The sequence below is a fragment of the Panthera tigris genome, chromosome E3 (genome assembly GCF_018350195.1).
Source record: "Panthera tigris isolate Pti1 chromosome E3, P.tigris_Pti1_mat1.1, whole genome shotgun sequence".
NCBI classification, from domain to species: domain Eukaryota; kingdom Metazoa; phylum Chordata; class Mammalia; order Carnivora; family Felidae; genus Panthera; species Panthera tigris.
In genome coordinates, this window is record NC_056675.1 from 27088040 (window position 1) to 27112899 (window position 24860).

At 45.0% G+C, this 24860-nt stretch overlaps 1 protein-coding gene across 1 annotated transcript in view; it reads left to right on the forward strand.

Moving 5' to 3' along the window:
* The window catches only part of LOC122234543 (basic proline-rich protein-like), a gene marked incomplete at its 3' end in the record, with an annotated part of 342718 nt that extends 327403 nt beyond the window's left edge, over positions 1-15315 (forward strand). The window contains exons 5-7 of the mRNA XM_042971194.1: positions 14292-14495; positions 14534-14602; positions 14957-15315. Coding sequence (XP_042827128.1) covers positions 14292-14495; positions 14534-14602; positions 14957-15315 — 632 coding nt within the window. The remainder of the gene's footprint in view (positions 1-14291; positions 14496-14533; positions 14603-14956) is intronic.
* Between the last annotated feature and the right edge of the window lie 9545 nt (positions 15316-24860).

Sequence of the window (24860 nt, forward strand, 5' to 3'; positions counted from 1 at the left end):
GAGTGATTCTGACATCTGCTAAGTGGATAAGTACACTGGCTCCACCAGCTCATTGCTTTGTTCTCGTTCTACCCTGTGGAATCCCCTTTTAGCCAACCCTTGATCAAATCATTAACCCCTTGCAGAAATAAATTATGGGGAAGCACGTCCAGTGCTACCTCCCAAACTCAGAAAAATCAGGCTTTTTTTCTGTTCTATGCTGTTTCCTGTCATGCATAATATAGCAAATTAATTAGTGAATCTGGCGGCATTTTGCTAATCCAATTTCTCTCCCTTGCTTGAGGTGAATTATGTTCATGCTTCAGTCACTTGAATATTACTCTTCCATGTTTGACGGAATTATGTTATCAGGTGATGATTATATTGCACACTATCTGATTCTAATTAAACCAGAAAATAGCGACATTGTAAAAGAGGAGAATGTTCCATAGTCTACACTCCCCACCCCCTGGCAGCTACATCCCATTTTTAAAGCTTCCGAGCTGTGCTTGGGCTGTTTTCTGACGCTTACATCGCCTTAGTCTTCTCCAGACACAATGCCTTCTTGGGCCTGCTTCATCTAATATGTAACTTGTGTAAATTGAGTCTTGGAAAGACATAATGTTTACACTTGCCTTTTTTTTTTTCTTATCAGAAGCATGACACACAGTAGTGACTGTGATTATTTCAGATGATATCAAAGAAGAAAATGTGTTACTTTGTCAAAACCGTCCATATAACTTGGGGCGGGGGGGGGGGAAAGTCTGTCGTCTGAGAGAAGAGAAACTCAAATTTTAGAGAGGAAGGGAGAACCAGCTTGCCAAGATGAACACAGGAAGAGATGTAATGTAGGGGTTGAGATCACAGGATTTGGGGCCTCAAGAGCTGGGTTTGAATTCTGGCTCTGTCTTGAGCTGATACCATTTCTCTCTCGTTACTGCACTAATACACGTTTAGTTAAACCAGGGTCCAGAGAGGTTAGTTGACTTGCAAAGGTCTAATGATGAGATAAAAAGTCCAGGGCTGGGAGGAACTCTTGCACATCATATTAAATGCCATGCCCTGATTCCACCAGGGCAGAGAATGAAGGAGAGTCCGTAGAAATTCCAATTAGAGTAGGTCATATAGAGTAGGGATATAAGAGTCCCTTTTCTCATGAGGGTAAAGATGTCTTTTTGTGGTAGACTACACTCAATATCCATGAACCCTTGGGATACTGATGGCAGAGAGAGGTTTCTAAAGCGTCAAGAGAACTGTGAGGTGAAATTTGCATCATGCTGCAAATGAAAGACACTTTGATGGTTGGCTGAAAAAAAAATACAGCACACAACTTTTCAACTTTGAAAGCCCATGTGCAAGGTACATCCAGTGTGGTCTGCAGGCTTTGGTCTTTTGTCCTGTCCAACAGGTGGTTCAAAAGCTGGGAGAACTCATTGCTGAATGAATGGTATTTGCCCCTGTTGGGATAATACTCCTCAGTCCACGGGTCTGCTCATTTTCCAGACTGTTTTCCTTTTGGAGAAACAGACTCCCACTTTGCAATAACAAATTGTGTAATTCAGGATGAGCCCCGCTGGCTGTCCCACTGATTTTTATCTCATTCATTGAAGGCCAGTTGGCCTCAACTGCCTTGTTAGACGTCATTCCTGGCCTGTCTGCACAGTTGTAAGCCTGACTCTGCCTGCTGGGGAAGATGATCGTCTCAGTACTTTTTGGGCCCTGCTGGAACAAAAGGGCTTTTTTTTTGTGCTGCTTGTAGGACCCAGAAAGTGGAATAGAAAATTGTGTTTTTCTTTGCAGAATTTCTGCTGTGGGAGGAGACAAGGCCAAGCAGGAGACACAGCTACTTACCATATGTTTATTGAACACCTATTGTATTCTAGGTCATATTCTGGGTGCAAGGGAGAGAGCAGTCAACAAAATGGGCAAAGTCTCTGCTCTGGGAGAATCAGGAATAGGCATAGAACATGGTGTGGTGGGAAAAGCACCGGAACTGGGTGGCTGTTTGACTCATTTGTATTCTAGTGGGGAGATTTAGACATTAAGCAAAGTAAAAAAGGAAGGTATGTTGGAAGGTGATAAGTTCAAGGGAGATAATTAAGCAAGGGAGGGAGATAAGGAAAGCAGAGAGGGAGTGGAGGTGTTACGCTTTAATTTCTAAATTAAAAAAAATTATTTGTTTTTGGGGGAGGGAAAGAGCGAGAGCATGAGCAGAGAAGGGACAGAGAGAGGGGGAGAGAGAGAAGCCTGTCAGTGCTCAGCCTGATGCAGGGCTCAAACTCAGGAACCATGCGATCATGACCTGTGCTGAAACCAAAAGTCAGAAGCTTTAACTGACGAGGCCACCCAGCAGCCCCTGAATTTCTAAATTTTTTAATTGAAGTGTAATTGACAAATAAAAGCGTAAAATATTTAAAGAGTACATTGTAATGATTTTATATTTGTATACATCATGAAGAGAGTTGTTGTGGAGAGCATTCAAGTTCTATTTTCTCAAATATCAATTATATACTACCCTCTTGCCAACTATAGTCGCCATGTTTTACATAAATACTCAGACCTTATTCAGGTTATAGCTTATAGCTGCAACTTTTACCCCCTTCTCTCTGTTTCCCCCATATCTCAGCCCCCGGCAACCACTTTTTTTTTTTTTTTTAGTTTCCATATAGAAGTGATACTGTGTAGTTAGTTCTTGTCCTTGTCTGCATATTTCACTTAGCATAATGCCCTCCAGATACTTCCATGTTGTTTCAATGGCAGGATTTCCTGATTTTTTTTAAAGGCTGAATAATATTCTGTGGTATGTATATACCACATTTTCTTTATCCATTCTTCCATCAGCTGACGCGTAGGTATTCAGGGAGGGTTCTGTTCGCACAGATGTGTTCCCTTTTTGACAGTTCATTGGGCTGTACTCTTGAGATTCATGTACTTTTCTGAATGCATGTTACATACTTCAGTAAAAGTCCAAGATGTACATATGTGCAATGGAATATTATTCAGCTGTGAGAAAGAAAATCTTGACATTTGCAACCAACATGGCTGAAACTTGAGGGCTTTATGGTGAGATAAGTCAGATAGAGAAAGACAAGTGCTGTATGTGGAATGTGAAAAAGCCTAAAGAGAGTAGAACGGTGGTTACCAGGCACTGGGGGTTACGGGAATTGGGGATGTGTTTAAGGGTACAAACTTGCAACCAGTGAGTAAATAAGTGCTGGAAATCTAATGCATCACATAGCAATTAGAGTCAACAATACTGTATTATAGGGGCGCCTGGGTGGTTATGTCATTGAAGCATCTGACTTCGGCTCAGGTCATGATCTCACGGTTCGTGGGTTCGAGCCCCGCATGGGGCTCTGTGCTGACAGCTCAGAGCCTGGAGCCTGCTTTGGTTTCTGTGTCTCCCTCTCTCTCTGCCCCTCCCCTGCTCTCTGTCTGTCTCTCTCAAAAACAAATAAACATTTTTTTAAAAAATACTGTATTACAGACTTCAAAGTTGCTAACAGACTAGCTCTTAATAGTTCTCACCACAAAAAAGAAATAACTATGTGAGACGGTGTAACAATATATATGTATCAGATTAACATGGTGTAAGCCTCAAACCTACATAGTATTATATGTCAATTATGTCTTGATTTATTATTATTTTTTTTAATGCTGGAAGGAATAAAAGTTGGAAAGAAACAAGTTAACTCATTGAGTTTAGGATAAAGCAGGGACAAAAGACCTCTTTGTCTTTAAAAGAGTGGTTCTCAACCAACGGAGATTTTGTCCTCCTTCTTACCTCTTCCCTTCCCATTCTCCACCGGAACGTTGGGCAATGCCTGGAGACACTGTGGCTTGTCACATCTTGGGGGATGCTGCTGGCCTCAAGTGGGTGAAGGCCAGGGGTGCTCCCAAGCATCCTACAGTGATCAGACAGCTCGCACAATAAAACTATCCAGCCCTGAAGGCCAGTAGTTCTGAGGTTGAGAAACCCTGCTTTAAAAGAACCCATCTGAGAAACTTCAGGATCATTTGAACATTAATTTCATCCACCACAGCCTTTGCTGACACATAGGGCCTTATTTACTGGATTCGGACAATGTTTCCCCTCCCAGGAGGGGCGTCTGAGAGCAGGAGCGAATTTCATTTGCTCCCTTGTAAATCTCTGAAATGAAAAACAGGTCTCAATATTCCTCTCTCTCTCTCCCAGTCTTTGAAGCTCTCTGAAGAGGGCCACGGCAGTTAGCGCACAACAAATTCCCCAGACGTATTTAAATGTCATTTCAGGGCTGGGACTAGAGCATGAATATTAAAGATGTAAATTGTTTGGGTCGTGCCTAAATCTTTTATGGATTTTACTGGATGCGAAAAATGAGTCACTACTTTTTGATAAAGTTCGCTTTCCCTCCATATTATTAACAAACCCAGCCAAGTGAACCAGACTGCGTCTGCCAGAGAGAATAGGGATGCTTGTTTGGGGGACAATATTAGATTCTGTTCTGTTCCCAGCATGCCATATTTATGGTTCAAAAGCCAAAGAACAGGTAGGAAATTTGTCCTAGGATAATGTGTCCTTGCTCACAAAAGCATTGTTGCGTTACCGAATGCATCCAGGATGGGGGTGGTGGCGTGGATAAGGTGGTATCCTTATCCAGGATAAGGTGGGAAGTGGGCTGGTGGGGGTGTTGGTGGATGTGTGGATGGGAGTGGAAGTGAAATTGAATAATCTAATCCTGGGTGGAGAATTAGTTGTTTATATAGCGATATTATCAGACCCTAACTCGAGAGATTGATCCTTTCCCATTCACCAGGTTGAATTCCAAGGGCTGGGTATATATCACAGGCGAAGGAAAAGGTATAAATGAGGGGGTGGGAAGACAGAGAGAGAGAGAGAGACAGAGACAGAGAGAGGCAGGGAGAGAGAGAGGCAGGGAGAGAGAAAGGCAGGGAGAGAGAAAGGGAGGCATCAGGTGGGGGAGGGTGGGGAGAGAGAGAAATATTGAGTAATTTTAAATTCTATAGACTCCAGAAAGAATATCTATTTTAATCTTTTTGGAAGAAATTATGCCTCCTACATCTCACTCCCAACCCCTACCCAGAAATTAATTTTGAATGTTAATATGAAAGCAACCTCTCTCTTCTTTGAATGCCGCTTTTGATTTTGACAGGGTATCTAAAAGGCTGTTATTAGACAAATTTTCATTAACTAATAAGCTAGTTCTTGGGCAAAACATGAATTTTTTGTCATCTCATGTGAAAATTGAAAAAAGCCATAATTAGGAAGAAAATCACTAATTGTAAGGCACAAAATTTGTTTGCTAAGAATAGTCATTAAGGGGCAATGAAAGCATTAGCAACTTCAGTATCAGAAAACAACTATTAAAATGCAAGTACAATTGAGGTATTTGCCCAGAGACATAATAATGGCTTTGCATTTACAGGTCTATAATTGTGGTTGATTTGAGGTGTTGTTGATGCTTTGTGAGGAATAATATACAGGGGGCTACGTGCTTAAAAGTACCATAGCTTTGGGCTTCCAAATTACAGACTCAAGTTTTAATTTCTAGAGAACATTACCATCCGGAGAGTTACTCAACTATACTGTCAATGCTGTTATTGCTTTAGGATTGTGATGAATTGGGAAAAACCAGGACAAAGAGTAATGTTTCTGTGGCTCAGACAGTTCATGAAACCAGTTTTGCATGCAAAGTGCCCAGGGTCTGATATCAATGTGAAGTTGACGCATCGCTGTGTGATATATTGGCCTTCTTAAGAATAACTTATTATTTTTGCTTTCTGACAAATACACTTTTGGGGGCAAGTTTAGAAAATGCAGAAACTTGTGATGAAGGGGTTTTAATTTCTTCTTAATTCTATCAGCCAAAGAGCCAGTGTGAACATTTTGGTGTATTTGCTTTCTCTCCTTTTTCTGGCATTTTATTTATGTATTTATTATTTGAGGGGTGGGGGAGAGACAATCCTAAGCAGGCTCCATGCTCACTGTGGAGCCCGTCACAGGGCTCGATCCTGCAACTCTGGGATCGTGACCTAAGCCAAAATAAAAAATCAGACACTAGGGGTGCCTGGGTGGCTCAGTAGGTTAAGCATCCGACTTCTGCTCAGGTCAAGATCTCATGGTTCGTGAGAGTTTGGGCCCACATCGGACTCTGTGCCGATAGCTTAGAACCTGGGGCCTGCTTCAGATTCTCTGTCTCCCTCTCTCTCTCTGCCCCTCCCTGGCTCACACTCGGTCTCTCAAAAATGAATAAACATTAAAGAAAAATTTTTAAATGAAAGAGTTGGACACTCAACAGACTGAACCACCTAGACACCCTCTTTTCTTGCATTTTAAACTCTATTGAAGCATAACACTCATATGATAAAGTACATAAATATTTTTTTTAATTTACATCCAAGTTAGTTAGCTTATAGTGCAATAATGATTTCAGAAGTAGTTACCAGTGATTCATCCCCTATATATGACACTCAGTGCTCATCCCAACAGGTGTCTTCCTTAATACCCCTTAGCCATTCGGCCCATCCCCCCTCCCACAACCCCTCCAGCAACCCTCAGTTTGTTCTCTGTATTTAAGGGTCTCTTATGTTTTGTCCCCTTCCTTGTTTTTACCTTATTTTTACTTCCTTTCCCTTATGTTCATCTGTTTTGTGTCTTAAATTCCTTATATGAGTGAAGTCATAGATTATTTGTCTTTCTCTAATTGCGCTTAACATAATACCCTCAGTTCCATCCACATAGCTGCAAAAAGCAAGATTTCATTCGTTTTGATTGTCAAGTAATACTCCATTGTGTATATATACCACAACTTCTTTATCCATTCATCCATCGATGGACATTTGGGCTCTTTCCATACTTTGGCTATTGTAATTAGTGCTGCTATAAACATGGGGATGCATGTGCCCCTTTGAAACAGCATCCCTGTATCCCTTGGATAAATACCTAGTAGTGCAATTGCTGGGTCATAGGGTAGTTCTATTTTTAAAGTTTTGAGGAACCTCCATACTGTTTTCCAGAGTGGCTGCACCAGTTTGCATTCCCACCAGCAGTGTCAAAGAGATCCTCTTTCTCTGCATCCTCGCCAACATCTGTTGTTCCCTGAGTTGTTAATGTTAGCCATTCTGATAGGTGTGAGGTGGTATCTCACTGTGGTTTTGATTTGTATTTCCCAGATGATGAGTGATGTTGTGCATTTTTCATTTGTCAGTTGGCCATCTGGATGTCTTCTTTGGAGAAATGTCTGTTCATGTCTTTTGCCCATTTCTTCACTGGATAATTCATTTTTTGGGGGTGTTGAGTTTGATAAGTTCTTTGTAGATTTTGGATACTAACCCTTTATCTGATATGTCACTTGCAAATATCTTCTCCCGTTTCGTTGGTTGCCTTTTAGTTTTGCTGATTGTTTCCTTTGCTGTGCAGAAGCTTTTTATTTTGATGAGGTCCCAATAGCTCACTTTTGCTTTTGTTTCCCTTGCCTCCAGAGATGTGTTGAGTAAGAAATTGCTGTGGCCAAGATCAAAGAGGTTTTTGCCTGCTTCCTCCTCGAGGATTTTGATGGCTTCCTGTCTTACATTTAGGTCTTTCATCCATGTTGAGATTATTTTTGTGTATGGTGTAAGAAAGTGTTCCAAGTTCATTTTTCTGCATGTTGCTGTCCAGTTTTCCCAGCACCACTTGCTGAAGAGACTGTCTTTTTTCCATTGGATATTCTTTCCTCCTTTGTCAGAGATTAGTCGGCAATACATTGTGGGTCCATTTCTGGGTTCTCCATTCTGTTCCAATGAACTGAGGGTCTGTTTTTGTGCCAGTACCATACTGTCTTGATGATGACAGCTTTGTAATACATCTTGAGGTCCAGGATTGTGATGCCTCCAGCTTTGGTTTTCTTTTTCAAGATTGCTTTGGCTATTCGGGGTCTTTTCTAGTTCCATACAAATTTGAGGATTGTTTGTTCTAGCTCTGTGAAGAATGCTCATGTTATTTTGACAGGGATTGCACTGAATATGTAGATTGCTTTGGGTAGTATTGATATTTTAACAGTATTTGTTTTTCCAATCCAGGAGAATGGAATATTTTTCCTTTTTTTTGTGTCTTCTTCAATTTCTTTCATAAGCTTTCCATAGTTTTCAATGTATAGATTTTTCACCTCTTTGGTTAGGTTCATTCCTAGGTATTTTATAGTTTTTGGTGCAGTTGTAAATGGGGTTGATGCCTCGATTTCTCTTTCTGTTGCTTCATTATTGGTGTATAGGAATGCAACCTATATCTGTGCATTGATTTTATATCCTGTGACTTTGCTGAATTCACGGATCAGTTCTAGCAGTTTTTTGGTGGAGTATTTTGGGTTTTCCATATAGAGTATCATGTTTTTTGCAAAGAATGAAAGTTTGACTTCGTCCTTGCCAGTTTGGATGCCTTTATACCTTTGTGTTGTCTGATTGCTTAGGCTAGGACTTCCAGTACTATGTTGAATAATAGTGGCAAGAGTGGACATCCCTGTTGTGTTCCTGATGTTAGGGGAGAGCTGTCAGTTTTTCCCCACTGAGGATAATATTAGTGGTGAGTCTTTCATATATGGCTTTTATGATCTTGAGATATGATCTTTCTATCCCTCCTTTCTTGAAGGTTCTTATCAAGAAGGGATGCTGTATTTTGTCTAATGCTTTCTCTGCATCTATTGAGAGGATCATGTGGTTCTTGTCCTTTCTTTTATTGATGTGATGAATCACATTGATTATTTTGCTGATATTGAACCAGCCCTGCATCCCTGGTATAAATCCCACTTGGTCATGGTGATTAATTCTTTTAATGTATTATTGGATCCAGTTGGCTAATATCTTGTCGAGGATTTTTGCATCCATGTTAATCAGGGAAATTGGTCTATAGTTCTCCTTTTTAATGGGGTCTTTGTCTGGTTTTGGAATCAAGGGAATGCTGGCTTCATAGAAAGAGTTTGGAAGTTTTCCTTCCATTTCCATTTTTTTGGAACAGCTTCAAAAGAATAGGTGTTAACTTTTCTTTAAATACAATGTTTGGTAGAATTCCCCTGGAAAGCTATCTGGCCCTGGACTCTTGTTTTTTGGGAGGTTTTTTATTACTAATTCAATTTCTTTACTGGTTATGGGTCTGCTCAAATTTTCTGTTTGTTCTTGTTTCAGTTTTGGTAGTTTATATGTTTTTAGGAAGTTGGCCATTTCTTCCAAATTGCCCACTTTATTGGCATATATTGCTCATAATATTCTCTTATTATTGTTTGTATTTCTGCAGTGTTGTGATCTCTCCTCTTTCATTCTTGATTTTTTTATTGGGTCCTTTTTTCTTTTTGATCAAACTGGCTAGAGGTTTATCAATGTTGTTAATTCTTTCAAAGAACCAGCTTCTGGTTTCATTGATCTGTTCTATTTTTTTGGTTTCAGTGGCATTGATTTCTGCCCTAATCTTTATTATTTTCTGTCTTCTGCTGGTTTTGGGTTTTAGTTGCTGTTCTTTTTCCAGCTCTTTAAGGTGTAAGGTTAGGTTGTGTATCTGAGACCTTTCTTCCTTCTTTACGAAAGTCTGGATTCCTATATGCCTGCGTCTTATGACTGCCTTTGTTGCGTCCCAGAGGTTTTGGGCTGTGGTGTTACCATTTTCATTGTCTTCCATGTAGTTTTTAATTTTCTCTTTAACTTCTAGGTTAGCCCGTTCATTCTTGAGTAGGACGTTCTTTAGTTTCCAAGTGTTTGCTGTCTTTCCAGATTTTTTCTTGTGGTTGATTTCAAATTTCATAGCATTGCGGTCTGAAAATATGCATGGTATGATCTTGATCTTTTTGTACTCATGAAGGGATGATTTGTGACCCAGTATGTGATCTATTCTAGAGAATGTTCCATGTGCACTGGAGAAGAATGTATATTCTGCTGCTGTAGGATGAAATGTTCTGAATATATCTGTTAAGTCCATCTGGTCCAGTGTGTCATTCAAAGCCATTGTTTCCTTGTTGATTTTCTATTTAGATGATCTGTCCATTGCTGTAAGTGGGGAAGTACATAAATTTTAAGCATCCAACATATAGTGAATTTTTACTTATTTCTCTGTGTAGCCACCCCCTAGATCAAGATAAACCACATTTCCAGAAACTCCCTGCCCTTCTTGACCTTTTCCAGGCAATGCTCACCTCCCTACCTCCTTGGCCCCATGGTTCCATTATTCTGGGTCCTCTCACCATAGATTCCATGATTTTGAACTTAATATAAATGACTCCTATGGAAAATCCCTAAAGGTCTAGCTTCTTTTATTCAGAAAGAATAAATGTGAGATCCATTTATGTGAGATCCATCTATGGACCTCTAACTATATGTTATACTATATAGCTAGCTATATTCTTTGTTACTGCTGTGTAATATTCCATTTTAAGTGATACCACAATTTATTTATCCACTGATGAACTTCTGAGTTGTTTCCAGCTGTTAGCTATCATGAATGAATAAAGAACAAACATTCTTGAAGATGTCTTTTGGTGGATAGGTGCTCATTTCTCTTGGATTTCTGTCCTTTGTGTGTGTCTGTACATATTAAGTGTGGAATGTACTTTCTAGGAAATCGAGCTCACATCATACCTATTTCTCTATCTCCCTGTCTAGCACTACCCATTTCTATATCCTTATTGATCGTAGGAATCCAAGGTCTTCTAGGAAATAAGCCTGATTTGGCAACCCTGACAAGCTCAGGCACTGGCTGGGGGCAGCCTGTGGGAAGCAACATGGCCACATGTTCTGGATAATTCTTTAAATTCTTTAGGTATATAGTCTCTTTCCTCCTTCATCAAGCCCAGCATATATCCTGGGATTTAGCCCTAGTTATTACTGTCCTGGCATCCAGGACAGGAAGTGGGAGCATCTCCTGAGCAGGAGTACGTGTTGCCTCATCAGGGAGAAGCTTCTGCAGTGTTCTCCAGCGTAGTGGAGCTCTTCCTAGGGAAGGGTGGGCCACCCTGCAAACCCACAGAGTCCAGGGGTGCTTGTAGAATCCATATCCTCCATAACCTCATGGGAATCTATCCAGCTGTCTCTGTCCCATCTTTCATGATCCTAGCTCTTCCCAACCAGGTCCCTAACTTCCACATGACAGACCTACCCTGGACCCAGCACTCAAACATCTCTGGAGGTCTGCAACTCTGTAACAGTCAGGTCATATGTCTGCTGCTCAGCTGTGTCTTCTCTTCCCTTGTAGAAGACAAAATCCCCTTTCATCAGCTACCACAGAAGCTCCCTGGGTCTCACACTTTGCCATGAACTATTTGTTAACAGCCTCAGTCTCTCATTATTCTTCTGCAGGACATCAGTACAACTTCTTAGTAACCAGCCAACTCTGCTGACTTGTAAACATTGCTGGCCCCATTTATCAGCACTTCCTTCCCCTGGGACATTTTCCCAGGTCACCATCAGTGAAATGCTCAGCAGTTCAGCCACCGCTTTGTGGCTCATCTACCAACAAGGAGGGCATCTTTATCACCTGCCAGGCAGCAGGTGAGACAGTCTCAAATCCCCATCTTACTGCTCAGGCTACTTCTGGCCTCTCTTGTGTTCATTCAAGTCCTCCAAGGAGCAGACGCCTAGACAGGATGAAAGATTTCATTAGCGGACTTGCACATAGAAGAAACAAGTGGAGTCAGAGAGAGGGGAGCCTTCAGGCCACAGCGCAAGTCTGACCCCCAGGGAAGGAGAGAGAGACAGAAGGTTGGATGGAAGCATCCTAGACTGTCATGCAGTCCAAGGAAGATTCCCAAGGCCGTCAGGGAATTCTTGAGCCAATGTTGGCTCCCAGAGAAGCCTCATGTGCCCCAGGATGGGCCTGTCTCGGTATCCTGCTGCTCCCAGTCTTTGGTTAAATGCAGCCCTTGGGACCGGTGGCCTCCACACAACATAGTGCTAGCTTTCCCATGGTAGCACTCCGGCTCTTGGTCAATTAAGCTCCCTTTGGCTGGAGGTCTGTAAGGTGCATTTGCCTGGTCACCAAAAACGGGATCAGCATCATATTCAGAATAAAGCATCCATAAGACTTAGCTACAGTTACTAACCATTTGCTTGTATCTTTCTAACATTTAGGCTGTTTTAAATTTTTAGTCTCATAAACAACTCTGTTCTGAACATTGAGTGATTCATGGTTTCCTGAGAATAGATTCCTGGAATGGTGGGGTGAGAGAGGGAGAGAGGCTAACACTCTCCACACAGGCTTGCCAACTGCCCTCTTGAAAGGCAGGGTCCATTCACACTCCCCAGTCTGAAGTGCCTGCTCCCTCTAACCCATTCAAGACGCTTCTGTGCTCTGGGCACATAAAACGTCATGCTGCACGGTGGGAGAGGACTTGCTAGGATTCGTGACGTGAGCCGGTGGGAAAAGGAGAAAGGCAGAATGATTAGTTTAGCACAGGATGGTTTGGATGTGGGCTTCCTGGAGCCCAACGTTTAGGTTGAGGGAGGCGTGGATTGTCTACTCTCCTCACGCCAACCTTACATTAGATTCTTAGCCCACCAAACCATTGTCCTGTATTTACACTTGTTTTTTGGAGAAAGAGATCAACAGATCAAGAGCTACTGAGGGGCACATTGTGTGAATGTCAGTGTGGGACAGTGGGAAGAGCCCCAGATTTAGAACCCAGTGGACATGGGGTTGGATTCTGGTCTGCAGGTAGATTGCTGAACTGCCCTGAGCCCCCATCTGTAAAAGTAGCAGCAACTGAAAGTAGGCCTTTTTTTTCTTTCTTTCTTTCTTTCTTTCTTTCTTTCTTTCTTTTCTTTTTTCTTCTTTCTTTCTTTCTTTTTTTTTCTTTCTTTCTTTCTTTCTTTCTTTCTTTTTTTTTTCTTTCTTTCTTTCTTTCTTTCTTTCTTTCTTTCTCTTTTTTTCTTTTCTTTTCTTTCTTTCTTTCTTTCTTTCTTTTTTTTTTCTTTCTTTCTTTCTTTCTTCCTTTCTTTCTTTCTTTCTTTCTTTCTTTTCCTTCCTTCCTTCCTTCCTTCCTTCCTTCCTTCCTTCCTTTCTCTTTCTTTTTTCTTTCTTTCTCTTGCTCCCTTTAACTCTCCCTTTTTCTCTTTCTCCCTTTTTCTTTCTCTCTCCCTTTCTCTCCCTCCCTTTCTCTCTTTCTTTTTCTCTCTCTCTCTTTCCTTCTTCCTTCTGTTTTCTATTACCCTTCCTTAACAAAACCCCATCTCCCTTTTGGGGAACTCTCATGTCTCTATTTTGATGCAGTCACTGTGGGGCAATAACCACAAGCCCCGCCCTCCTACTTCAGAAGTTGAAAGGATTCCTTTGGAACCCCTTCTGCAGATGCTTTCTTTCAATATTAGGGAACAGACAAGGAGAGGGCATGTGACCTAGGAGCAGAAAGACACAGTCACAAGATTCCATGGGTGCAGTTCAGTCTAGTTGGGGAAGGGCACTTAGGAAATAACAATGAATGATTTCTTCTACCAGGAACACTTCTTCTAGTAAATTCCTTGTCTGCTTATGTCATTTTCGGTTACTTGTAACTAAAGACTGCCACCCCCCCCCCCAACTGGAAAATGGCTATGCTCTCAGTTTTTTGATTTTTGTGGGATATTGCCTCCTCCTACTCCCTCTCCTCCCCCTCTTTCTCCTCCTCCCCCCTCTTTCTCCTCCTCCCCCCTCTTTCTCCTCCTCCCCCCTCTTTCTCCTCCTCCCCCCTCTTTCTCCTCCTCCCCCCTCTTTCTCCTCCTCCCCCCTCTTTCTCCTCCTCCCCCCTCTTTCTCCTCCTCCCCCTCTTTCTCCTCCTCCCCCCTTTCTTCTCCTCCCCCCCTTTCTCCTCCTCCCCCCCTTTCTCCTCCTCCCCCCCTTTCTCCTCCTCCCCCCCTTTCTCCTCCTCCCCCCCTTTCTCCTCCTCCCCCCCTTTCTCCTCCTCCCCCTTTCTCCTCCTCCCCCTTTCTCCTCCTCCCCCCCTTTCTCCTCCTCCCCCTTTCTCCTCCTCCCCCTTTCTCCTCCTCCCCCTTTCTCCTCCTCCCCCCTCTTTCTCCTCCTCCCCCCTCTTTCTCCTCCTCCCCCCTCTTTCTCCTCCTCCCCCCTCTTTCTCCTCCTCCCCCCTCTTTCTCCTCCTCCCCCCTCTTTCTCCTCCTCCCCCCTCTTTCTCCTCCTCCCCCCTCTTTCTCCTCCTCCCCCCTCTTTCTCCTCCTCCCCCCCTTTCTCCTCCTCCCTCTCTTCATCCTCCTCCCCCTCTTCCTCCTCTTCCCCCCTCTCTCTTCCTCCCCCTCCTCCTCTTCTTCCTTTTCCTCTCCCTCCCCCTCCCCTTCCCCCTCCTGTTTCCTTCACCCCTCCTCCCCTTCTCCTCCTCCTTCTCCTCCTCCTTCTCCTCCCCCTTCTCCTCCCCCTCCCCCTACACCCCCTCCCCCTCCTCCCTCTCCCCCTCCTCCCTCTCCCCCTCCTCCCTCTCCCCCTCCCCCTCCTCCCTCTCCTCCTCCCTTTTTCCCTCCTCCCTTTTTCCCTCCTCCCTCCTCCCCCCTCCCCCTCCCTCCTCCGCCTCCTCCCCTCCGCCTCCTCCCCTCCGCCTCCTCCCCTCCGCCTCCTCCCCTCCGCCTCCTCCCCTCCGCCTCCTCCCCCCGCCTCCTCCCCCTCCCCCTCCTCCCCCTCCTCCCCTCCCCCTCCTCCCCCTCCCCCTCCTCCTCCCTCTCCTCTTCCCCCCCCCTCCTCCCCCTCTCCCTCCTCCCTCTCCCCCTCCTTCTCCCTCTCCTCTTCCCCCCCTCCTCCTCCCCCTCTTCTTCCCCCCTCTCCTCCTCCCTCTCCTTTTCCTCCCTCTCCACATACTCCTCCTCCCTCTCCACCTACTCCTCCCTCTCCCCCTCTTCCCTCTCCTCCTCCTCCCTCTCTTCCTCCTCCCTCTCCTCCTCCCTTTCCTCCTTCCCTCCCACTCCTCCCTCTCCTCCTCCCTCTCCTCCTCCTCTTCCCCTCCAACTCCTCCCTCTCCTCTTCCCTCTCTTCTTCTTCCTCCCTCTCCTCCTCCTCCCTCTCCTCCTCCTTCTCCTCCTCACACTCCTCCCTCTCCTCCTCCTCCCTCTCCTCCTCCTCCCTCTCCTCCTCCTCCCTCTCCTCCTCCTCCCTCTCCTCCTCCTCCCTCTCCTCCTCCTCCCTCTCCTCCTCCTCCCTCTCCTCCTCCTCCTCCTCCTCCGTCTCCTCCTCCTCCTCCCTCTCCTCCTCCCTCTCCTCCTCCTCCCCCCTCTCCTCCTCCTCCCCCCTCTCCTCCTCCTCCTCCCCCCTCTCCTCCTCCTCCCCCCTCTCCTCCTCCTCCCCCCTCTCCTCCTCCTCCCCCCTCTCCTCCTCCCTGCTCTCCTCCTCCTTCTCCTCCTCTTCCTCCTTCTCCTCCTCTTCCTCTTCCTCCTTTTCCTTCACATTTTTAAGTTAAAAAAATAATTTTAGAGAGTGTGAGTAGAGGAGAGGGACAGAGAGAGGGAGGGAGAGGGAGGGAGGGAGAGAGAGAAAGAGAGAGAGAGGGAGAGAGAATGAATGAATGAATGAATCCCAAGCAGGCTCCACGCTCAATGTGGAGTCTGACACAGGGTTCAATTCCACACACTGGGATCATGACCTGAGCCAGAATCAAGAGTTGGACACTCAACTGACTGAGCTGCCCAGGCCCTCCTCTCCTTTCCATTCTTTAATGAGAGTGCACATTACCTCAATCAGAGTCCAGAAAGCCTGAGGTTAGCGAGGCATGTGTGTTGGGGAGGAATCTTGATTTTCAGTTTTCTTCCATCCTACAATTTCTGCCTCCTTATTTTTGCTAGGAACTGTCCTATTCCTCCAACAGCATTTTTTTTTATGTACAAAATGCTTTATAAGCATGGTATAATTATCCATACTGATATGCTGTGCTGTAGAACTTTGGAGAATAGACAATATAAATTGAAAAGAGCTGGGAATTAACTTATCTGTTTTGAAGAGATGTGGAGGGTGTGTGTGTGTGGGGGGGGTGTTGATTGTGGCTCAAAAATGGGTTCTAACTGCTATTTTTATTGTTGGCTTAACTGATTGTACCTTGAGTTCTTTACCCTTCATTTCTTTTCTAAGTGACTTGGTAAATGGTGTATTTGACTCCACCCCAAGTATATTTACTCAAACATTTAAAATACATCTACATACTCACGTAGCTGGGTGATTTGGGAAACACCAAAAACCCAAAAGAATTCCAGTTTTACTGAAAATATTGAGACTTATGTACCCTCTGGCAAGGAAGGTGGTTGAAAATCTGAGTAATTCTTTTATATACTGAACTACTCCTGTGAGACTGAATACAAAGTTACATGTATAGTATGGTGATTAAGGGAATTGGGAATTGGCTTTGGAGTTAGAACTTTTTTTTTAAAGTTGATTTATTTTTGAGAGAGTGTGAATGGGGTAGGGGCAGAGATGGGGGTGGGGGTAGGATCTGAAGTGGGCTCCACACTGATAGCAGCAAGCCCCATGCAGGGCTTGAACTCAGGAGCATTCAAATCATGACCTGAGCTGAAGCTGGACACTCAACTGGCTGAGCCACCCAGGCGCCCCTAGAGCTTGGTTTAATATTGGTCCTGCCACTTACAAGCTATCACTGTAGGAAAATTAGTTTTCTCAACAGTAAAATGGAGCGTAATGCTGTTAGCCTACACTTAGCTTACATAATTCTTCGGACTTCAGAAAATGTCTTGGGGAAGCTTTCCCCAACATGATGCTCCCACCCTGAGTTTGGGTTAGAGACCCTTGTGACCTAGGAGCAGAAAGACACATTCAGAGAAGGGTTTTCCTTTTCCCAGAGGTCCAATTGTGATTTACATGGGTACTTGTTTATTATTATTTGGTTAAACCCACCCCATTGCCCTACCCCGCAATAGATTAAGTTTCATGAGGTAAGAGCCATCTATGTCTCTGTCCTTCACCACTGGATTCTCCATGATTGGCTTCTGGTTGGCACTCAATACGTATTTAATGAAGGAGAGAAGGGAGGAAGGAACGAAGGAACGAAGGGAGGAATGAAGGGAGGAAGGGAGGAAGCAAGGGAGAGAGGGAAGGAGGAAGGATTTCCCATAGAAGATTCACTGAGATCATGTATAGAAACCACAGCATCTGTTACATAGTAAGAACTGAATAAATGTAACCTCACACAAAGAAGAATGCCAAAAAAAAAAAAAAAATACCACCCAAACCATACCAAACTTCTGAACAACCAGAGTACATATCATGAAAGAAATAAAATGTTTATATGTTGTTGTCACCATTAAATGCTGATTTTTCAGGATGAGTCATGCTCCTGGAATAAGCAACCATCGATGTCAGTTATTCAAAACAACAAAGGCTGAATTCTTGTTCATGTGACATTGTCAGTGAAAGTCAAGCTCACGGCTGCTCCCCACTCCCACGACTGCCTTGAAGCAATTAAGTACACAAACATAAACATGCTATACACGTCATTTCTACTCAGAGCCCATGGGGTCAGAGTTAGACCGCTCTGTCTCAGCCAGCTCTGGCTGCTACAACAAACTACCGAGTATAGACTCCGCGCCTTAAGCTGCAGATTGTTTTTTTCTAACAACCTGGAAAGCACAGACAGCACCGGATCCGCATGAAAAGTGGGGGAGACCCCTGGCTGGGCCACATAGGAATACTTTGGCTTCTAATTTGGAGGGATTAGAAAGAGGAGGAGCAAGAGTGAAAGGGAGTGGTCTTGGGAGCTCGGGAGAGCCCCTTCACCCGCTAAGGTACTTATCTCAATGTGTTAACAGTGCCCATGGCTGTACAGAGGCATCCTGGTTCATTATCAGCTGTTGGTAGAGCTGGGCCTCGGCTGGCTGTGATCTCCCACAGCCGTGTTTCAGACATTTGCTGCGGAGCCTCAGCTTACAGATAAGAGTTCAAGAGAGGTCAGCAGACTTGCACCAGGTCACAGAGTGGAACAGCGAGAGAACTCCAGACCCCTGACTCCTAGGTCTGTGTGTAAATCAAATTCTCTCTTTCTGTAGCTCTTAGTGCCTTTGGAGAAATGGCAGCCTAGGTCAGGGACAGAAGCCAGCTGGGAAGCCCCAGCAGGATCCCAAGGGGGCAGGGCTCTGCCTCTACCTTTGCCGTCCTGGCCGGGTGGACAGACCCAAGGCATTCAAGCATCAGAGGCCTCCGCGGACTATTCGATTCTAGCATTGCCATCCTGACAGTGAAGGCAGAGGGAAGGTGGCCCTTTCTAGAACAGACTGGCCTGGGGGGGTTGAGCCCCTCAGAAGACCAGATCCAGAAGTGGCCTTTGCCTTGCTCTGCACTTTCTAGCCCAGAAACCAGGTGGCCGAGTTGGCCCTGCATGTGATGCAAGGCCCTCAAGCACGAGGATTTGCCAGACCCCAGCACATACCTGTCGTCTTTCCTGATCTAAGAGAGACAGAGACAGGTAAATAGAAAGAGCAAGAAATAAAGAGAAGGAGACAGAGCTACAGAGAGAACCGAGCCACTGAGCTAGAGGTGCAAGACAGAGAGGTACACGGCAAGGGGGTGGGAGACTGGTGGACATAGAGACAGGGAGTGACAGGCGGGGAGAGGGAGAAACAGAAAAAGAGGAAGAGAGGAGAGAGAGTGGTGGATATGGACAGACTGGCTGGTTGGTGTTGTGCCATCGCACGTGGTGACGTGGGATGGCAGGGGTGATACGCTGGTGACGTGATCATCCGTGTTTATGTATGAAGCCGTGAAGGGCCAGGGAGACAGAAAGATGAGAAGCCAGGTGAGGCAGCAGGTGTTGGAGGGCGAAAGACTGGACACGCAGGGCGTCTTCTGGCACATTTGATTCTGTTGGTTACAACAGGAAGCAGAGATGCGGGCTTGGACCCCCACTGCGCCCCCTCCTGCTCTCCCCACTCTGCCAGACAGCTGCCCCTACCAGGTCCTTGCCTCTGAGCCTTATTTATTGCTCCAAAATCTGGGGTTGGGAGGAATCCCTGCCAGGACGCTTGGGAGGAAGCTTCCGTGTAAATCCTGGACTTGGCCTCCAGCCATGGCCGCCGAACAGGATGATCAGTGGGAGAGCAGACCTTGATTTGTGCCACGACATCTTTTTAACACGTGGAGGGCGGTGTTTTATCTGAAATTCTTTCCTGCTACCTAGAGCTTTAAGTCTTGGCTTTATTCCTTCCCACTGGAGAAATGCTTTTAAAAACCCACACAAATTTCCTAATTCAACTCTATTTTAACCAGAGTTAAAAGGGCTCAGTAATAAAGCGGTTCCCGATTATTAAGAATTGCAGGGTTGGGAATGCAAGGATTACATCATCCGATCCTCACGCAATGTTATGAGGAAGGCACTGTAGTTTCCCCCTTTTACAGTTGGGGGAACCGAGGCTCAGGAAGGGGAAGAAATTTGCCAGGTCCCATGCCTGTATGCGCCAGAGCCTGACCTGTGTGGCCAAGTCTCCCAGTCACCGTGTCATCGTGCAAACCCCAACCCCCCTGTACAGACGAAGCATGGAGACTCATCGGGTCTGATTAAGTTGCCCAAAGTCCCACTGACAGAAAGTTGCAGAATAAGGATGTGTCTTTAGTCCTCTTTGTCTTCTGCTCTTACCTCTTGTGCATTGGGTTGGAGCCTTTCAGAGGCAGAGATTCCCTCCAGATGTTGTGCTTCATGAAGTCAGGAAACTCAAAACTCCATAGAATGGTCTGTACACTTAAAAATCAGCAAGGTGGGGGGAGGGGCGCCTGGCTGGCTTACTCTGTAGAGCATGCAACTCTTGATCTCGGGGTAGTAAGTTCAAACCCCATGTTGGGTGTAGAGCTTACTTTTAAAAATCGGTAAGATGGGGCGCCTGGGTGGCTCAGTCAGTTAAGTGTCCAACTTTGGCTCAGGTCATGATCTCACGCCCTGTGGGTTTGAGCTTCATGTCAGGCTCTGTGCTGACAGCTCAGAGCCTGGAACCTGCTTTGGATTCTGTCTCTCTCTCTCTCTCTCTCTCTCTCTGCCCCTCCCCCCACATGCTCTGTATCTCTCTCTCTCTCTCTCTCTCAAAAATAAATAAGCATTAAAACATTTTTAAAGGGCAATATGGTAAATTTTATGTTATGTGTGCCTTACTCCATTTAAAAAAATTTTTTAAAGGAAGGAAAAGCTCCAGTAGTCACCCTTTTAGGAATGGATAATGCACCCTCATGGAGTTGTGCTATTTTTATGATGGAGTTTCTCCTAATACCTCCACTAACCTTTCTTTTCCTCCCTCTTGTGGCTTCTGCATGTTCCCGGCTTTTATTACTTTGTGTCTTCTATGGCCATGTGGCCTTATGTTTCCTGCCTTCTCTGTGTGCCTCGTTCCTTCTACCTCATCCCCGATCTTTATCTATCTATCTATCTATCTATCTATCTATCTATCTATCTATCATGTATCTATAATCTATATCCCTATCTATCCATCTATCATCTATCTATCTATGTATCTATCTACCCTCTATCTAATTTGAAGTCAACCTTCCTAAGACAGAAGATAATATTGGGCAGCATCTAAAATCTGGTTCCCTGGAAACAGGTCTCAGATGAAGGCTTGCCTTGCAGAGATTTTTTCGGGAGAGTGTTTAGGGTTAGCACCATGGAGGAATGAGGACGATAGGACTAGACAGAGAAGTTGAGCCATCATGCAGTCTCAACAAAGGCCTCAGCTGATCCGATGGCACACTCTGGAGCTGGGATAAGTGTTCACAGTTGTTCCCTTCAGGCAAGCAAGTTGAGTCTTTATACCTGAACACTGACCCATTGCTGGCTGTGGGGTAACCTTGGGGTGGGCGTGGCAGGGCATGACTTTGGGCGAGGTGGCTCCCTTCCACTGAGGGATATTCCCAGAGAGTGAGTCAGCTGGGATCCATTAGCTAGCATCCCTCCCAGCAGCTGAGGGAATGAGAGCCTCCATCTTGAAGGAGAGATCTGGGCGGTGCCCCACAGCAGCCTCTACCAATTAGCCACTCTCCAGAATACAGCAGAAGGGCCACCTTGGCTGCTCCTTGTCTCCCTTGTTCCATTTTACAAAGGGCTATATTTGCCCAGGTGCTAATTCCTGGTCCCATCAGGTGTGACTGAGGCTTCGTGTCATATGACATGGAGTGACAATCACGTGCAGGACCAGCCTGAGGCTTTGCTCAGAAGGGGCACAGCAAGGTCTTGAGGGACCCTGGCTGTTCGGCATAGCCATAAGACATCTCCAGTTTCTTAGAGTCCAGGAGAATTCCTGTAGTCCAACTTATTCCCACTATTTAAGGCGTGTTGACTCAGCTGTTACAAACAAAGATCTAAAGAGACTCTGAAGGTGATGTCCAAATAGCATGATCATTCCCTCTCCACTCCACAGTCAATGCCCCTTGGTGTCATCTGACCCTAAAGTCTGGCAATTGGACACTGAGGAAATGTCATAAGAGTGCAGGTCAGTCCGTACAGAGCCACAGCCCTGCCTGAACAAGGACATGCCATTTGTTGCTGGCCAGACTGCCATTTAGAATTCCCTAATTCCTCTGAAGTTTTCTTATGGACAGTTATTTTTCCTTCTGCTTTGTCAAGGTCTCTCTTTCTTCTCTAGCACTTTCTTTCCATGAAGTTAAAACAGAGGTGGAGACACACATATGCTACATAGTACCAATATAGCACCGTCAGTCAAACCGCCCTCTCTCCCTGCTGCAGCTAAGATGTGGCAGGTCTCCATTCCTCTCCTTCCCCCCTAATTGATTTCCCAATTCAGCCTCCTGGGATGGTGCTTTGGCTGGCTTTCCAAGTTCAGCCTCTCAACCTTAATTTAATGCTTCTCGGGTGGTGAGAACTTATGCTTCCCACCTACTAGTTGGCATCTGGCTGATTTTCTCAGCCTGAGGAATTTAGTTTCCTTAATGTCGAACCTTTGTACATTGCCTTTGAGTTGTCAAAAGTGATGCCATCCCCAGTCCTGAAGAGAGACCTTTCGGACAGTGTTGGCATTTGGAGGGGTCCAGTCGTGGCTCGTACCATGATTATCAGCCACAAGATTTGCTCTGTCGAACCCAGGAGTCAAAGGGCCCTGGCTGGGAGTAGCTGGTGAATGCTAAAAGCAGGCTGGGTGATTCAGAGTCTGCTTAGCTCTGCCAGTCAGCCTGGTGTGAGGTCTTGGAGTAAAATTTTCCCACCTTCTTTTTCCAAGATTGAGCCAGAGTCTATTCTTGGAGCAGATAGCTTTTCAGCAGTGAGTTGGCAAATGTTTATGATTGATTTTTCACACATCCTTCCTGGACAGGAGACAATTTTTGTTATAATTAAAATTTAAATACAGGGTTATGATAACCCAAAGCACCTTAGGAGGGCTGCCCTGGCAGAAGAGGGACTGAGCAACATGGTGGAACAAGTCTCCTGTGTATTATTTCTTAAGCTCTACTCTCTTTAACTGACATGGTTGGTCACTATGAATAACCCACATTACCTTCAGTAAGCCACATGTCTCAGTCCTCGCCAGCTTATTGGCACAGATAAGGTGATTTCAAGATAAACATCCAGGTGATACAGGCATGTTGCCTTTGCTTCCTCCTGCTGGGCCTTCCCCGAGTCCCCCAGGGATGTCTCATGTGTATGAGAAACAGTCCCACTCAGGTTCTTTCATCCAAGTCTCTTCTTGAAATGTACCTCCAGCAGGCCCACTGAGGGCACCAACTTTCTGCTGGGGTCTTCTGTGACAAGTCTGGGCCCTCACCATGCTGCTGGGTGCTGGGCCCCTGGGGTTCTTGTACATATGTGCCATTGTCCCTGCAGTGTGCTGGAGTTGGGCCCCTCTGCTGCAATAAGGAGAACATCCCTCTGCCCAGACTTACAATGAACTTGGCCATCAGGCCCCCACAGCAGTTCTACTTATACTCAGAGCCTCTGAGACCAGCATCAGTTAATCTTCTCCTATCAAGGCTCAAGCCATCGAGATATAAACCAGGGTCACTTCTCATGTCTCCAAGCTCATGAGAACTTAACTAAAAGGATCATGGGACCTCTAGACTTTTCTTCCCTATGCTCAAGGCTTAGGGAAGGCCCTGCATTACTCTTGGAAAGGGGACAGCAACACAAGGAAAAGATGAACCAGCTGCTAAAAATCAGATTTCATGATTCATACTCAGGAACATCCATCAGTCAAGCTCTCCAAGCTGTTTTTCCAGTGATGTTGTATAAGCCACACGTGGTAGAGCGAATGGAGTTAGTTCATGCCAAATGAACCACAGCAAAAATGATGGCATCATGGACAATAATAAAATAATCAAGCAGCAACAGATGGAAAGGAAGAATTGCAGTTATACTGGGGAACTGTTAGCTACATAAATTGTTACGGGTCTTAGCTGGTCAAAACCAAACCCCATTCCGCTAGCTGAAGAGTAACGAGTACTATTCTTTTTTTTTTTTTTTTTTTTTTTTTTTTAAGCCAGAAACACTAGCCATTCAATCCTGCTGTCCAGCAAAATGGTCCTTCTGGGAGCATGGGGGGCAGGGCAGCAATTTCATAGTATCACCCTGCCCCCCACAGGCATCCAAGAGCCCTGTTGGTTCACTGACAACTAATAAATCAGAACCAGGGGGAATCAGATGAATTTTTCTTTTGCGTTTTAGTTTCTTTTATTAATGGAACCTTTTAGAAATCTGTTTATATTTTTTCCTTGCACAAAATCACAATTTTTCACACAAAGGGAGCAGATGGTACTGAAAGCTGGAGATTGGGCCGGAATGCATCTCCCATAACTGGCACTAACGGAGCCTTGTCTTGGATGTAAAAGAACTCAAATCTAATTGCGGGGTTGGCTTTTCCAATTCTGTATAACTATGTGTTTGTCTGTGTTTCCACCCCCCCCAAACTTAATGCTTCTCCTTGAGCTCCTGTCAAATAGAAATATGGGTAGAGTTACAGAGACTGAGTTTTAAGACTGTAGTTTTTTTCTGGAATGGTGTCTCTAAGACCCTAAATGTCTCTGTATCTGTAGCCCTCACTGAGTCCCTTGTTGAGGTGCCATATTTGGTGTCATGACCGCAGGTGACTGGGCAGAAGCTGGCACCTGAGTTAAAGGCAGCCAACAAGGTGGCCTCATGTGAGCCTCCTGCCTCTATATAGGATTATGATTAATTAGCCCGATGAGAATCTCTTTCTGAAAGATTTGAATATGACACATGCTCAAAGGGAGTGGAATATAAGTTCATGTAACTTCTGTACTGATTTATGACCACTGCCTATCACAGTATGGCTACCCAATGAATATTTGATAACTAAATCAAATGCATGGACCCCTAACACAGAAGTGTTTTTTAAAAAATCAATCTGTACCCATCTCCCTATATTCTACTTTTTTCTCCTGCCTCCAAGGAGCTTGGTCCCCACCTCGCACTCCCAGCCTTTAATGATTAGCAGAGACAAAGTGTGAGCAGGGCAGGGGCAGAGAGAAAAGGAGACACAGAATCTGAAGCAGGCTCCAGGCTCTGAGCTGTCAGCACAGAGCCCCACAGGGGGTTTGAACTCATGAACCGTGAGATCATGGCCTGAGCCAAAGTCGGACACTTAACTGACAGCCATCCAGGCGCCCCAATGATTATTTGAAATAGATTTTTTTTAGGGCAGTTTTAGGTTTGCAGAAGATACAGAGATTCCCCATATACACCCTGCCCCAAACACGCACAGACTTCTCTACTATCAAAATTCCGCACTAGAGTGGGACGTTTATTATAATTAATAAACCTATATCAACACCTCATTATCACCCAAAGTCCATAGTTTGCATCAGAGTTCACTCTCAGGTCTGTAAATTCTATGCGTTTTGACAAACGTGCAGTGACATGTATTGCCATTAGAGTATGCTACACGATAGTTTCACCACCCTAAAAATCCTCTGTGCTTTACCGATTCATCCTTTCCTCCCCCAACTT